At 39.9% G+C, this 16,688-nt stretch overlaps 1 protein-coding gene across 1 annotated transcript in view; it reads left to right on the top strand.

Moving 5' to 3' along the window:
• Positions 1–14,146, top strand: part of ZNF407 (zinc finger protein 407) — a 332,775-nt gene extending 318,629 nt beyond the window's left edge. Inside the window, exon 9 of the mRNA XM_072330112.1 lies at positions 11,607–14,146. Coding sequence (XP_072186213.1) covers positions 11,607–12,958 — 1,352 coding nt within the window. The 3' untranslated portion in view covers positions 12,959–14,146. The remainder of the gene's footprint in view (positions 1–11,606) is intronic.
• The last annotated feature ends 2,542 nt before the right edge of the window (positions 14,147–16,688 follow it).

Here is a 16,688-nt window from a genome sequence, read left to right on the forward strand (position 1 = left end):
AGCTGAAAAAGGTGTAAGAAGTAGTATTAAAAAAAAAAACAAAACAAACAACCAAACAAAAAAAGGTAGCTGAAATAAGAACCCTTTAACATAAGTCTCGATGGGGGCTGTTAGTTTCTCAGTGTTTTCGAAAATCACATCTTCTCTGTACCTAGCTTCAGGCTTCTGGTGTTGGTTGTTGGGTTTTGTTTGTTTGTTTGTTTTTAGGGGGTGTTATCTGGTCTCTGTCTTGCACAATATCACAAGCTTTACCACTTTCACAGAAATTGTCATACCTTCCTCTGAAATTTTATCTGCTGCACTAAAACAGTAACAGTGCTTGGGGTCTGCTTCAGTTAACCACTGAAAGTGCTATAGCAGTTGTGTGTAATATCAGAATAAGATGTGCATTCACTGCACTGTGCAACGTGCTACAGACAAGTACACTAGGAATAATTGTGTTTGCATCATTTAATTAACGTGGTTTTAAACATAACTTGGCATCAGTTGTAGACAGATAAGTATAATGATTCTTTGAATGAGTGCTATCAAAATGAAGAGCTAAGTGGTGTTTAATATATGTTAGAAAAAATTGATCACTGGTAAGTTTTAAAGTAATCCCTCTTTCCTGACCTAAATTGGGCCTCAGGAGCTAAAAAATAAGAAGAGGTAATGAGATGAACTGACAGAATGGGAGGGTTTGTTTACTAGTCCATATTTGAGCGGGATTCATTCTCTGTATGATTGACAGTCATTATGAATTCTTTGGCTTTTTAAGACTCAAGGCGCCACAGCCTTGGGTGAACTTCAGTTCACAATGGAGTTGTTTACAGAAGTTAACTAAGTAGTTACTGGAGAATCACATGCTGCATTTCACTGAGCTGCTGTGGAAGGGTATGGATTTGCAGTGCAAATGGTGATGAGTCAGGTTAAATCCTATTCCAGCTCTCTTGCAGTTGATTTATTCCTTCTGGGAGCTTAGCCTTTCTGGCACCTGGAAGCCCTAGGCATCAGTGTTGGCCTTCCATTGCTCACTACATCCAAACGTTTTCCTACACTGTGGCTTGAATGTTATAGCATCTCGTCAAAATCAGATTACGCTGTTCCACGAGTGCCAAGAATATTCCTCCCTCTTCAGCTTTTGCATTAAGAATTAGAAATTGTTGCAGCCAGAATTTTGATATTTCCATGAAAACCATCCTTCTAGTAAGTTTAATTTCACTGTTCTGAATATTCCTTAGTCAGTGTCTCTCCCCTCGTGAGGCTGAGACATAATTTAGTTGTTGGTCTACCAGAAAAATGTGCAGGCGACATGCCTTTGAATGTGCAATTAAAAATTGCTTTGGCCTGTTGTTTGTTTTTTTCTTTCCTGTTATATCTTTTCATAAACTCACATCTAATTTGATGACTACTGTCATTACAGTTCTCAAGGGAATTCTCTCTCACTGGATGTCATTTTTGCATGTTTACTTTCCCCACAAGTATTAGTGTGCAGCAGCACAAGTTGAATCTTGTATTGTTTTGTATTTGCTTTTGTTACCTCCTGTTTTTTCTCCATTATGTTGTTAACACTTCCTCACAATTATTTTCTGCGTATTGCATCCAAAGGCTGTAGATTTCTACCTCTAGCTGACCAACTGTTCTGGTAGTTTTATTGACAGTGTAGCATGAGGATTACTAAGATTTGGAACACAACTTTGCAGCTGGGTGGAAGCAGCTTAAGTTGCTTTGTGTTTCCTATACATGCTGATACTGTGATTCCTACATCAGCGGTGGGTCAAGAAGCACCTCCTTTGGTGTCTTTCTATCTATGTACAGCCTAGTGCCATCTAACGCTGGGAGTGGAAGACAGCTTCTTTAGGTACTGCTTTATCAGTAGCACTGGAAATACATCTGACAGTGAAAGGGTCGGTTATATGAACAGCTCTTCCTTTGAAGAAATGCTGGAAACATGCTGCTTCTATCCATCACCAGAAGTGAATCATGAAAAGAAGACTTTGACACAAACTCAGCCCTCAAAAGTGATATAAAAGACTTACCCGTCTTTCCAACCTTTACTTCTCTTAAGGAGGGAAGATTTAGGTTGGATGTAGTTCTTTAATATGAGAATGTTGAAGTGCTGGAACAGGCTGCTCAGATAGGTTTTGGATGCCCCATCCCTGTGGGTGTTCAAGGCCAGGTTGGATGGGGCCCTGGGCAGCCTGGTCTAGAATTAAAACTATCAGTTGATGGCCCTGCCCGTGGCAAGGGGGTTGGAGCTTCGTGATCCTTGAGGTGCCTTCCAACCCACGCCATTCTATGATTCCATTATTCTTCCTATCCCACCTCCCAGAACCAGCATGTACGCTACTTTGCATTTCTTAAACAACCCCATAGTTACTGCTGAGCCTGTAGTACTCTGAACTGAAGAATCAGCATCTTCTCCAGTGATCTTTTTAGGCATTTTCAGCCTCGATGCTCCCTGTGCCTTGAGTGGAGTGATTGGGCAGCAGAGGGAAGACCACATGCTGTTTACTCCTTCTCACAAGCACTGGGACACACTGCACTGAAACTGACTTTGGGGTGGGAAATCTGGTGGCACCATGTACCAGTCTGGGGACAGCTGTAGCTGATTCCATATTAAGGGTATATATGTAAAGCTGAACATCTCATATTTTTCATTCAAAAAACAAAAATCATAGAATCTTTAGAGTTGGAAAGGACCTGTAAAGGTCATCTAGTCCAACTCCCTTGGATGTGGACAGGTAGATCAGGTTGCCCAGGGCCTAATCTAGCCTCGTCTTAGAAGTCTCCAAGGACTGGGGATCAACCACACTTCCAGGCAGTCTCTTCCAGTGCCTCACCACCCTCACTGTGAAAGACTTTTTCCTTATATCCAACCTAAATCCACCCTCTTTGAGCTTGAATCATTTCCCCTTGTTCTGTCACCACAAACCCTGCTAAAGAGTCTGTCTTCTTCTTTCTTATAGCTCCCCTTTAGGTATTAAAAGGCCACTCTCAGGTCACCTTGCAGCCTTCTCTTCTCAGGGCTGAACAGCATCTGTTCTCTCCCCCTGTCCTTGGTGTGTCATGACCTTTGGTTATCAGACTAAGTAATCATAGTGCTTTAGGTCCATTGCAAAAATTTATAAATGTTATTAGCCACTAGAATTGCATTTGATGCCATAAAATAAATAGGTATTTCTCCATTTACAAAGGTATAAGTTAAAACTCCAACTTCCTTCCTTTGTTTTTTTTCTGAAACACTCTAATATCTGCTCTCACTAGGCCAACCATGACCACTTGAGCAGATGTGTCACTTCTCCTCTTTCTTTCCTATATTTCCAGCAGATTAGATATTAAACTGTATGGCAGGGTCCAGAAAAAAAAGCTGCTAATTAAGTTATGATGCTGTCCCTTCTTAAAATTAACTGATCTCCTATTGGCCCAGCACAGTTCCATCTCTCTGGCAGATTATTACTTCTAATCATATGAATCAGTGCTCATTCTGGTGTGATTTTGATGAAGTCCATAAAAGACAATACATTCAGCTCCTCTGATGCTTTGGATATTGAAATAGAACTTTTTTTTTTTTTTTTTTTTTTTTTCTTCCTGGTAATTTTTCTGCATTAATTGCTTCTACTTATTCAGTGATTGCTAGCTTTTCTGATAACCCATCCTGTAGACTCTTTGACACCTTGCGTCCTGAGAAGTCTTGTCCTTGAAGTTACTACAGAGCACTGAACTTACTGCTGATGTTTTGTTAGCATTTACTAGCAACGTCTTGGCAGAGGGTGACCTCTAGTACTGTCTCTTAAACATTTTCAATTTACAGACTCAAGAATTTTTGCTGTCTTTGCCTCTCATTCTTTTGAAGAGGTCAGCCCTTTATGAACTTGCCGCAAGAAAGAAGTTGAAAATGCCCTGTATACTCAAACAGCTCAATAGGAATATAGCTGCAACGAACACAAAACATACAATTCATTTTAATATTTATAGAAGAAATTCACATTGTTTTAAATGAGCAGCTGCTGTCATTTGGCTATGAGCAGATGTTAGACCTCCAAAAGCTTCGCTGATAATTAAAATACTAACAGTTAGTGTTTTACCCCAGCTGCAGGTTCTGTTTACTGTAAATTTGATTTTAATGGTACCTCTGTGCAGTTATTGAATAGAGGTTTGTTTTCTACTATACATACAAAAGTGTCTACAATGAAGACAAATGGTTATTTCCCGTAATTTACTCTGGAAAGAAATGAATATACAGTGTAATGTAGTTGAATTGATAAATGAAATGCAGATATGACTATCACATAGCAAATGGCATCTCTGCTATTTTAACTAACAAAAATAACTAAGGAAACTTACTAGTTCTAGTTATTGCCGAACATTCTGCCTAAAAGCTGCCGTGCTTTTCAAATGGGTTGAGACATGCCCTCAAGCAAAGAACAGGTGCTCCTTTTTACTGAATGGCTGCATCAATCAGAATAAATAAATAAAGGAAATCACGATACTCATATTTGATCAGTATGCAGGAGAATATAATTTCTGCTTGATCATTTCATAACATGATGTTTTATTTTAGGTGTCCCTTACAAGTGTCTGTTCTCCTTAGTGCATGTATGCACATCAAGCGTTGGGAAAGGCTGGCCAATTTCAGAATTGTTAATCCCAAGGGCCTGATTATGCAAACACAATGCATAATGCAAGCTACCATGTTTAGTCCCTTTGAGACTATTGAGGCTAACTATGGCAGTAAGCAGTACTCGTGATAAATAAATGTTTATGAGACCAGGATCTAAATGTATATATTCTTGAAAAACAGAAAATCTCACTAAGATAATAATGACAGAAAGCAGTTTGAGCTTTAAAAGAAAGAAAGAAATTAGTTACTGTCTGAGATTGTACATTTTAGAAATCCAGATCATTTGTCTTATAATCAGAGCTGGTGGTTTGTTTGTTTTTCTGATTTTCTCATATTAGCATTCTCATTATTTTTTTGCATCATCTCATATGCCCTGTATGACCTGCAAACAGAGTTCTGCAGTCTGACCAAACACAAGTGGCATCTCTTGAAATCCAAATTCTGGTTTAGAAGTGCTAAAAATTCACTTACCCATTGCACAGCAGGAGTTAAAGCAGAAAATGTCCATTTGTGTAGCATCAATGTCAGTTGTTCCCAAACTGAGGGCCAGAGCAGCTTTTGAAGCTGGTCTGTGAAGAAATGTCCAAGCTGGCTATCTTCATCTCCAGCTGCTAAATTGCATTGGAAAAACTAGCTCAAATACTCCAAATACATTCCTAATGCTATTCATCCATATAGGTAATTGCTGTATATGCCTCAGTGGGGCTTTTGCTCATAACTGGGATGGGAGAAGAAAAAGCCCATGTGTGTGGTGGCAAGTGGGTAAAGAGCAAAAGTAGTCTAGAAAATCTGGCTGTGAGCACACTAGGCAGCCATAAACTCTACGCATTAACACTGTACCCGTTTGCCATCATCAGTGGCAGTACATCCATTTTTATTTGCCCAGCTTATGTGACACTTGGCTCTATAGTGTTCATTTTTGACCTTGAGCACAAGGAAAGAGAAACTGAATTCTTTCACAGAGAAGGCCTTTTCCCAAAGGTTAGTTGGACACTGGAGGGGAACTAAACCAAACCAAATTGACTATCTAAACATCATAACTGATCAGCTTAGCTATTTATTTTGGTGGCTATTTCTTGTTTAACATCTTTGTTGTTGCTATTGATGTAGTCCTCTAAGGTATGGAATACAAAAATAACAAATAGGAACTTTGAGTCAGGTTATCAAAAGAAAAACACAAAATTGTTTCCTTTTACATTTTAAGAAGCTAAAAATACATCTGCTGCTTTGTTTAAGATAACTGAAAGGTTAAAATTTTATCCTTTGTGCAAGCAGTTCTTAGAAGACCATGAAGTTTCTGAACATGATGGCGGATAAAGGACAAAGCTAGAAGTCAAGGACATTTTGAGTTTTAGCATCAAACATGGCATTTCTGGATTTTTGAGTGGAAAGTAAACTACTTGCAGTAGTTGGGAATTGGTTGTGTTGTTTAATTTTCTTTTTGCTGTAATAATATTCTGGAAAGAAAAAAGCACTGTGTTGGTATGTCTCATTACCATTTATGTACCTTCTGTCAATGGTGGATTTTTTCATGTCTCTTAGGGAGCTGGTTAAGTTCCCTATAGGTATATTTATTTGTACTCCTTTACAAATGTATGTTGCCTTTGCGGACATAATAGTTCTGACAGAGCCCTTTTGGCTTGCTGATTTATTTCACTTCTTGGTTTGACCCATCCTATTTTCTTTTTCTTTCCTCAGTAGAAGATATGAATGAGCCTTCACAACCTCTTTTATTTAGTAGCTTAACTAGTTGGTTTTAAAAATGCTGGCCTTAAAAAAAAAAAACAAAAAAAAAAAAAACAAAAAACAAAAAAAAAAAACACCTTAGAGAAGAATAATAATAGATTTGACTATGTGTGAGGAGCAGAGATCTGAAAAAACATTGTTATGGCTTCCAAAAATCAGAAGATCCCAAAGTCTGCATGCCACAATTCTTACCTTGCACTTTATTAATTAGAGATGATTACAAAAAGGAAAAAAAAAAAAAAACAAAAAAAAAAAAACCAAACAAACAAACAAACAAAAAAAAAACAGATCAGGAAGGAAAAAAAAGAAGTGCAGAAATTTGGAGCTTGATCAGATTTTCATCAGGATCAAGGCCTAAATTACTCCTTTATGAACTTGAGCAGTGAGCTTAACATACCATTCAAAATATTTTATTGTCACAGAGGCAGTAACTTTAAAATAAAAAAATCACTTGCTCATTTAAGTGGTTGCCAGTGTAAGCTGAATTTTCTGTATGTTGTAGTTGCAGGAGGATTGTATTTAGCTGAACAAAAAGATATTACTTTGCGTTGGCATTATTTAATACCCATCGCATTTTACTAGATACCAAATATTTGTAGGTGTCAATGCGTAACGCGCCTAATCACCAAAGTAAGAAAAACTAAGCGTTGCAGAATAGGATGCTATAAATCAGGTCGCCTGGAACTTTCTCAGGAACGGAACAAGAGCTGTTTCACGTTTGCTGTGTAAATGCAGATCATTTCCTTTGTCGTAATAGATTATTTCATTCCTGACTTACTGCTTTGTCCTGAAGGTGCTCCTCGGGAAGGAGATCCTCTGCCTGGCCTCACTGTGTGCGGCCACTGCCACAACTTTGGGGCAAGGTTTAAAATTCTGAGGAGGCGGCTGGCGGAGAGCAAAGCGGTGCTTTACATACAATATTAGCAGAGACTTTCCTAAGGCATTAGGCATTTCTTTCTGAGACAAGCCTCCTTAATGCCGTCTTTATCTGCTACGCGATGCATGAAATCTACTTTCTGTTTTAGAACTGCAGCTGACCCCCGACCCCTCGCGTGGCGCCACAATGTGACCTCGCTATTGTCATCAGCTTTCATTCTCCTGAAAATCCTATGAATTTTTATTACAAGTTTTTTTAAACCAAGCTGAGGCTTCAACAAATTACTTGACACAGATGAGATGAAGTTGTTGAAGTAGTGTTAGATAAGTTTTACAGCCAGCATGTGTGCTGCTGAACAGTACAAAGCCAGTGTCCTACAATGTCATACACCAGTAACTGCTGAGCCTACTATTGGATAAATACATCATTTTATGGAACATTGATTGTTCTATAAACCCAATGGAGTATTATGCTCTATGATCAAACCATTTAGATTGTGTGTAGAGCACAGAAAATGCCATATTCAGGATGGTACTAAAAGTGCCATTTGTGTATTTTATGGATGTCATTACGGGGGAAACTTCTCTCTGTAGGCCCTGTTTACTGCAAAATTTTTTAGTCTGTAATGACATTTTTCATTCACAACGTATGCCTTCAAGAGAGGGGGCCCTTGTTTTATTTGTTTCATTCGAGTTTACTGCACAAATCCTGTACATTTTAATTAAATGTAAGCTTAACAAAAGAATGAGGTATTTATTCTGTAGGGAACAAATGATGACAGTAACAAAAGAATAATACAGACACACAAAAGGAAGTCAGGTGCTGAGGAAAAGAGAGGGGAGAAGGTACTAAACCCTATTTGTAGTTTCCCAGAAGCACATTAAACATCAAAGCATTTCTTTTAGCCCTATTTGGGGACTTTGTGGTCTCTGAGAATTAAAATAACCTGTGAATATGGATTTAATGTCTAAAAAATCCTGACATTTTCAAATAAAAAACTAACAGTCGCTCAGGACTCCAACTGATAAATAATGGCCCTGCTGAAATGACAGACTCTTTGGAAAGAAACCAATTCTGTGATCATTGCACCCCTAGATATGAAACACCTCTTTACAAATTGTCTGAATATGAGCTCTCGTATCATTATATTTTGTCATTTTAATGCCTATTTGTGTATCTTCTTAATTTGCAGTGACATGCAATCAGCAACAAGTCCAGTTTTCCTAATATTAATGTGGGCTTGTATTGCAGCTTATGTTTGCCATGTCAGCCAACACTTAGCCCTTCTCCTTCCCAGCTTCTAAGAGGGGGTTAGAGGCAGGCTGAATTTACTAGGACAACATGATTTGTTACTACATACAGTCCAATAATGTGACATACTCCTTAAATGCATAAAAACTCCTTCAAATGTGCTGGATACCAGTGCTCCATAAAAAATAATAATAATAATAATAATAATAATGCACTGTTCCAAAGCTGAAATAGCAGCTAAGCTTCAAAATATGTTGTTTTCTGAACATCTTCCCTGCTTGGCTTTTCACTGGTAAAACAAAAGAAAACCAGTAAAATCTGCAGTTCGTATTTACCATGAAAAATCACTGAAATTGAAGCTGATGTTCCCAGTAAATTCTTGGTCATAGTCCAGTTAAAATTTAAAGTTACAGTAGATTCACATTAGTTTAAATGACACTTGAACTTCTACATTGCTCAACATTAATTCATTATAGTTGAAATGGAAGAATCTTCAGTGGGTGAATCTTTTACAGTCTGATTGAGGCTGTTACATTTTATAGGAGCCATTTTTCAAAGCAGTACTGACAGCACTCGAAGTTATTAAATTGCTGAATCAAAAGATGGACCTGCAATCGCATTTATGAACTGTGATGGAATAGCTGGGGTTGCACCGAGCCGAGGTTAAGATGTTGGTGTAGTTAAGCTTCATCACACCCCTTAGTGACAGCAGTATTTACCCATGCAGTTTACTTTAATGGTCAGGAAGTGGCTTAACTCACCTCTGGATTCAAATAGATTAAGTAAGCAGTCAGAATAGCATAATTATCAGTGCTGCAAGGGATTCACTGGGTAGCTTTTCACCCAAGAGACTTCCCGTTCAATTGCACAGTAAAGGCCAGAGTTGCACAGATTCACGGGTACAGCAATTATTTTAGGAGATGAAAACAGGGTGGATTTCCTTTTTTCTTTCCCTTCCCCAGACCAGAGCTTCTCTTCCATGCAGTGGTGCTGTGTCCTGTGCAAAAATTATCTGAGGGGAAAGATGTCATGATTTTGCTGCGTGCACGTGAAAATTATGATCGCCGTGTTATTTTGATTTTGAAATCCTGTAGAAAACGCATGATTTGCAGAGTTATTTTGATTTTGTGCCACTTCACTGCCAGGCTCCTCTTTTATCACGTCAACAAAGCAAGATTCCTGAGAGAATTAATTACTTCTACTGTATTATAAAATGTGGAGGAGCTAAGATAATTGTCATTTTATGTTGATTTCCCTTTCCTATTTTTCTGCTCTTTGGGGGGTCTCGTGAATGTCAGTGCCTACAGAGAGCACAGGAAAAGTGGGGATAAGAACCAGCCCTACCGCAGTAAGCCTCCTTACAGCTTATGCCTGACAAAATGTACTTCAATTGCATGTGCCAGATACATCATGCAGCATCACTCGGAAACACTCTAATGGTTTAAATTGTTAATTTTCTTTTCCAAAGATAACCTGCCTTGCAAACTAAGATGGAGAAAGTTGTATAACGTCAGCTGAGACTTCTGAAAGTGATTTGCAGCCTCTCAGCATAACAAGATTGCCTCTTGTGCTTCATAGTGTAGTTCTCTACCAGAAGCTTTGTCATAGGAAAAAAGGTGAATAGATAGATAGGTAGATAGATGGGTGAATTGATAGATTAGACAGAGATAGATAGATAGATAGATAGATAGATAGATAGATAGATAGATAGATAGATAGATAGATTAGATGGGTAGATGCAAGCAGGAGCCCAGTTTTTTACACACCAATGTTATTTTGGAATATTAGCTTGATGGTCACCTCAGCACGTCAAGTTGCTAGAGGCCACAAAGATTCCAAGTACTCAGGTTTCATTGTAGCACATTCCATGAGTACGAAATTAGATCCAAGCAAATGAGCAACCTGAGGTCATGCTCTGGTGACGGTGGGCAAGACTTCCTGCAGCCGTGGGCATCATTTGCTATACCAAAGCATTACTGTAAGTGTTGAGAACTGAGCAGGAAACCTGCAATGACAAATAAATAAATAAATAAATAAAAGCAACCGAGTAGCAAAGTAAGCAGTTGCAATATGGAGATACCAATATTTTTGTCTATTAGACGTAATTATAGACATAATTAAGAAGTGTGACTGAGGTTTCTCTGGCCAGTAATTGAACAGAGCAACCTGCTAAGAGTGAGAAAACAACTGACTGTTTTCTCCGGGTAATTAGGTTAGTGAACTGAGTCAGTAAAGTGTGTTGGAGAAGACCATAGAATCATAGACTCATCTGGGTTGAAAAAGACCTTCAAGATCAAGTCCAAACATCAACCTGATCTACTGAGTCCCATCACTAAACTATTTCCCTTGGTGCCATGTCCATGCATCTTTTGAATGCCTTCAGGGATGGGGACTACACCACTTCCCTAGGCAGCCTGTTCCAATGCATGACCACCCTCATTGTGAAAAAATTCTTTCTGATACCAAGTCTAGCCCTCCCCTGGCATGCCTTGATCGAGCATTAAAGAAAAACAAAGTCTATACATTCATTAAGTTATTACAAAGGAACAGTACTGATTAACCACAAACCTAGGCACATACTCCATCCTGCCATTTGCTATTGCTATCTTAAGATGTTAGGTGGGAAATGAAGGGGAAGACAATGGCATCAAACTGACAGCATGGCAATTATCTCGCCAACAAAAGCAGGGTTTTAAGAAGATCAGCCACAGTTTTTCACACATGGATATGTTTAAGATAATGTATGATCCTAAAATTCATTACCAAAGTACCGAGGTATCACCAATAGGATCTTCTATAAAAGATGTGTTAATGGCTTTTAACTGTATACTGTATTTATCTAGGCTTTTTTTTTTCTTTTTTTTTAATACAGCGTAGTTTAAAAAACACATTTAAATTGTTAATAAGCTGCAGCATTGTTAAACTCAGCAATTACTTCAACCTGTAAATATGTTATTTGGAAAACATGCAAATTGGTTTTGTTCGCTTGCTCATTTTATCTGTGTTTTCTGCCAGTGAAAACTAAAAATTGTCAAGGAATTTTTTTTTTTCATTTAGGCTACAAATTGCTGGAGTAATGAACTGATATTTGCCATGATACCACATTAACAGAATATTTTTATCTTGCAGGCATTGTATCCAAGTCTTATGAATGCCGACTGAAGGGGCAAGGAGCAACCTTTGTGGAAACTGCCAGTCCTTTTACTGCAGCAGCGCTAGGAGAGGTTTCTCCAGTTAAAGAGAAGGTCTTTCGAGGCAGCAGGAGACAGCAACCATCGCCTGAACAAGTTCAGCAGGTTATTATTATCCAAGGATACGATGGCGACTTTGCGTTTGATGTCTCTGCAGAAGAAACAGCAGCGGCGACCCTTCAGACTCTGGCAATGGCTGGTCAGATGGCCAGGGTAGTCCATATTACAGAAGATGGGCAGGTCATAGCTACAGATCAGAACAGCTCAGATGTGAGTAGTATGGTTCCGGGGCAGATACTTACTGAGCAGCTGGCAGATGGCGCAACACAGGTAGTAGTGGTTGAAGGCTCCGTAACAGGAACCGATATGGAGGAGGCTGTTCCTATAGATGCAGTTCCTGACTCCAGTGGTGCTGTACTGCAACAGATAATGCAGCAAGAAGTTTTGGAGTCTTCTGAAGCTACGGTCCATCCTCCAGACTCCTCTTCAGCATTAGATGCTTTGCTTTGTGCTGTAACAGAGCTGGGTGAAGTGGAAAACAAATCTGGACTTCCTGACAGAAGTGGGTCTGGTCACAAAGATTTCTTGCAAATGCCAAACCCAGAGGTGCCCGGTGTTCCCAGTGATGCAGAGAGACAAGAAATACAAATGTTCCATGAAGTTCAAGAGACTCAGGAAGATACCAAACCTATGGAAGTAGTGACGCAGGTCATGCACCCATCGGCTATAATTGCATCTCAGGAGAGAGCTCAGGCTGCCTTCAAGAAAATGGTCCAAGGAGTATTACATTTTGCTGTTTGTGATACAGCTGCAGCCGACCAGCTGATAAAAGAAGGTGTCACTCAGGTCATTGTAAATGAGGAGGGGACTGTGCATATGGTAGCTGGAGAAGGCTCTCAGATAATTATGCAAGAAGCTGGTAGCCATGCACTCAGCGTCCAAAGCGATCACATGGATTTAGTTGATTCAGATGGGGAGATATCGCAGATTATTGTCACAGAAGAAATAGCTCAAGCCATGGTTCAAGGTTCTGATGGCAACTTCTCAGAAGGTGCGACCCACTTCATTGTCACAGAATTGCAACCAGACGTGCAGAGTGAGCCCGGTGTGTACTCGCACGCTGTGATAGAGACGGCCGGGTCTCAGGAGATTTTACAGGCTGGTACTGCAGTGAAACCTGAATCCCCTGATAGAGCAGGAGAACAGCTAACAAGCATGGTCATTTATACAGAGGGTGGCTCACAAGTCATTGAGGGCCAGGGAGATGATAACGAAGTACAAGAAGCATGAAGAGCTTTATCTCCTGGGCTTGATGTGGGACAAAGCTGGAAACAACCAGATCCTGGAACTTCTGTAAAACCTTCTGCACGTGGTTTCTTCCTAGGCAAGTAACAGATACGCACCCTGTGGGAGGTGAAGGTCAGCGACAAGGAGGAGTTCACTGCAAAGCATAGTACAGTCTTGTCACAATCGCTCTGAGAATTATGATACAGGATTATTTTAAAGCAAACGTATTAGGACACAGGAGAGGATAGAAATACACCCCTTCCCTCACAACTAGGTATTGTTCTGTTCACCGCTTTGGTTTGTTTTTCAGATGTTTGGGTTTTTTTTCATATCTCAGGGTAAGTCCCTGCCTTCTGTCTTTTTTGCCTAACATAATTGTAGGAGTAAAATATTTTCACACATGCAGACATTTTATAAAGGTAAATAAGCAAAAAATACCAAAAAGTGCATCATTACAAGAACAAGGGGATCAAGTAAGCTCACATACTGAAATCAGTGCCCTTCTTTATTTCAGAGAAGAACAGGCGACGTTTTGCTTTCTAGAATCCTACTTTCAAATATCCCTGGTGAAAAGTATGTCATCAAAACAAGTATTTTCTGCATCTAGAATGAAGTTCTTAATAGTAGCTTACTGTTTCCCGGTATCACGTAGGACATTTCCTAAGAAAGAGCTCAAAATGCAACGTTTCAGAAGATAGTAGATTACACACGTTCAGAAAACAAGCATTTGATGCCTCTATCTTCCACTTAAATTTAGCTGCGAGTCCTACATAGAAAACGTGCAGCTCTTGAAACAATATTCTCACTGTCAGTGTTTTGCTGTTCTTATAAATTGTGCTTCATATAAATACCATTTCGCAGTTCATTTTGTGAGCTACTTTTGAAACGTTCTGGGGGCTTTTAAAGGAAATTCTGACATTGACATTAACAAGTAGGGGAGAAAAAAAAAAAAAGGTGACCTTGTATTTCTTGCATAGTCCGGAATGTCAATTATTTTGTGGTGGATTTACTGCAATTGTTCCATGCAAGATCATGTTGAAAAGATTTGTTTCGTGATACAACTGCTTTTGTTTCTTTAAAACAACAACAACAAAATTGTAAAATATTAAACTGGCAAGGTTTGTGCTTTTTTATTATTATTATTTTATTTTATTTTTTGGCCACTTGAATAAAATGTTAGCATTCAAATGGAGCATCATGATTTTTAGTATTAATCAATAATAGAAGTGGCATTCATTCATTCATTCATTCCGCAGAGCAAACAAACGCTGGCTGTTAGGTCTGCACGTTTCCTCTTTTCCTTTCTCAAGGGAGCTGGGTAGGTAAAGATAACGGAGCCTAATTTTTGAAGTGTGCCTCATGCATGCTTAACAGCATCGCATGAGCAGATCAGATGCACACCGTGCTGACTCTGGAGATAGCCGGGTCTCCTATCTTGTTTGATATCTTATAATTATCAACTGTAAGGAAGCTGGGGTGAGGCAAAACAATAGTTCCTTCTTCAAGGAACAGTTTGAAAACCTGTTTCTTGATCGAGCTGCTTAGGAAAGGTGCTTCATTCTGGAGCTATACGATCCTGCCGTGTTTTCATCTCTGATTTTCTTTCTTTTTTTTTTTTTCTTTCTTTCTTTTTTTTTTTTAATTGTATTATTTTCCAGGAATTGAGGTTGTGTCTTTGTCAGACCCCCAAAAAAGTAAATTTCAAGTTAGACGTGGAGATTCATAATTAAGCGAGTTTGACTTGCTCATCTTTCTTAAAAGTGACAGGCTGCTCACTTCCCCTTAAACACTGTCTTCAGCAAACAGTGACAGGATCAACTCCCGTTTGTTATCAGGAAAAAGGTGACCTTTACAAAATGATGGCCCTCTGCAAGGCTCTCACAGATGTTCAAAAAACTGAATGTTTTTCAGTGGAAATATTTCTTCTTGATCATTCCTCCTGTTAACTGTAGCCCTGTGGTCTTGCAGTTTGGATGCTAATTCTTCGCTGTGCTTAGTCCTGTATGGCTAACCTTTCTGCTGCAGTACAGGGTGTTGACACTGACATGCTGCAGTTTACCATTTGTGATTTATTTAGGATAAATATGTCTCAGGTGGCATTTAATCCTTCATAAAACCAGTGTAGCCTGCAGTGTCAAACCAGCAATCACATTGTATGCACAATGAAAAGAGCAGACCTTTGCATAAAAAAAATAATAAAAAAAAAACCTGTGGTAGGTGTTCCTGTGCTTGGGAGTATTGGAAAGGATTCACTAACCTTCCGTGTGTTGTAATTACCTGGAAGCTCAGGTTAACGATACTTCTCTCTGAGCGCAGCCTGATCAGGAGAGCTAATTTCTTTCTAGTGCTTTTTTTTTTTTTTTTCCCCTCCTTCTAATGTGCACTTTGAAGTTAACTTATTAGTGCCCTACAAATGTAACGGTAGAAATCAAGGATGACATTCATTCCTGTGCAGACAGGCTGCTTAAGGACTCCACGCACTGTCTCAACCCCATGCTAGAATGCTGTCTGTGGCACAACAAAAGTCCAAGTTGCAGTGAATCTGTGCTGGGGCTTTGCAAATTCTCCTCCAATGTGCACCTCCTTCCCATGCCTGTACTCCTGGCAGGTGAGCTGGAAGCAGATGAGTGGGGTCACCCCACAGACCTGCCATCTGCAGAGCATGAGGGGGATGCTCAGGGCAGGACAACAGCCAAGGAAGACCCAAGCCCCAGCATGGTTGAGCACTGGGCTGGTGAAGCATATGACACGACAGGGAGAGAGTCATGGGCTGCAGAGCCCCACGTAGAAGTATTTGTGTGGTGGGTTGAGGAATGTGTACAGCCATTCCCAAGCAGACTTTCAGTTCCTAAAAGTGTGTTGTGTTGTTGAGTTTGAACAGCTTCAGTTGACTTTTTTTTCCTCAGAAGGCGGTGAGGTGCTGGCACAGCTGCCCAGAGAAGCTGTGTTGCCCCATCCCTGGAGGCGCTCAAGGCCAGGTTGGATGGGGCCCTGGGCAGCTGAGCTGCTGGGGGGCAGCCCTGCCCATGGCACGGGGTGGGGATGGGCGGGCTTTGAGGGCCCTTCCAACCCAAATCATTCTGTGGTTCTGTGACTCCGTCTCCCAGAAAAATCAAGCACCACACCATAATGGAAGCAACTGTTGGGAGTGAAGCATTCCTGTACCAGTTGGTTGCCTTCTGACATTCTGTCAGCCAGAGCCATTGGCTTTAATTTCCTTGTTGATTAAGCTTGGATCACACTGTGAACAACGCCAAGTGGGTAAAAATGTACTTATTTTGGAAATGCTGAAGTAGTATGCAAGGAATGAAAAAGAATAAACTCCACTAAGAGAGCAAAAAATAAAGAAAAAAAATAAATGGAGAAGAAAAAAATAGAGGAAAAAGGGCTGTTTCTGACAAGCAGTTTTGCCCTGTTTCTTAGGAATCAGAGACACACCTCCTGAGGCAGCGTCTCCTGGCCTCTGAATTCAGGCTCTCTCTTTTGGGAGAAATGGGAGATAAGAGCCAGCTGGAAATGAGATTTAGCGAAATATTTCCTGTAACCAAAGAAAAAACAAACAAAACACTATAAACAAAAGCCAGAGTGCCCACAGCTCCATACCACCCTGCCTGCCTACCAGCTGCACCACACTATGGCAGGCAGAGGAGCCAGAGCCCACAGCTGGTGCACTAAGGTAGGCACATGGGAGCTGCTCACAGTGCCGTGAGTGCTGCTGTCGCTTATAAATGTG

The sequence above is a fragment of the Excalfactoria chinensis genome, chromosome 2 (genome assembly GCF_039878825.1).
Source record: "Excalfactoria chinensis isolate bCotChi1 chromosome 2, bCotChi1.hap2, whole genome shotgun sequence".
In the NCBI taxonomy this organism is placed as follows: Eukaryota; Metazoa; Chordata; class Aves; order Galliformes; family Phasianidae; genus Excalfactoria; species Excalfactoria chinensis.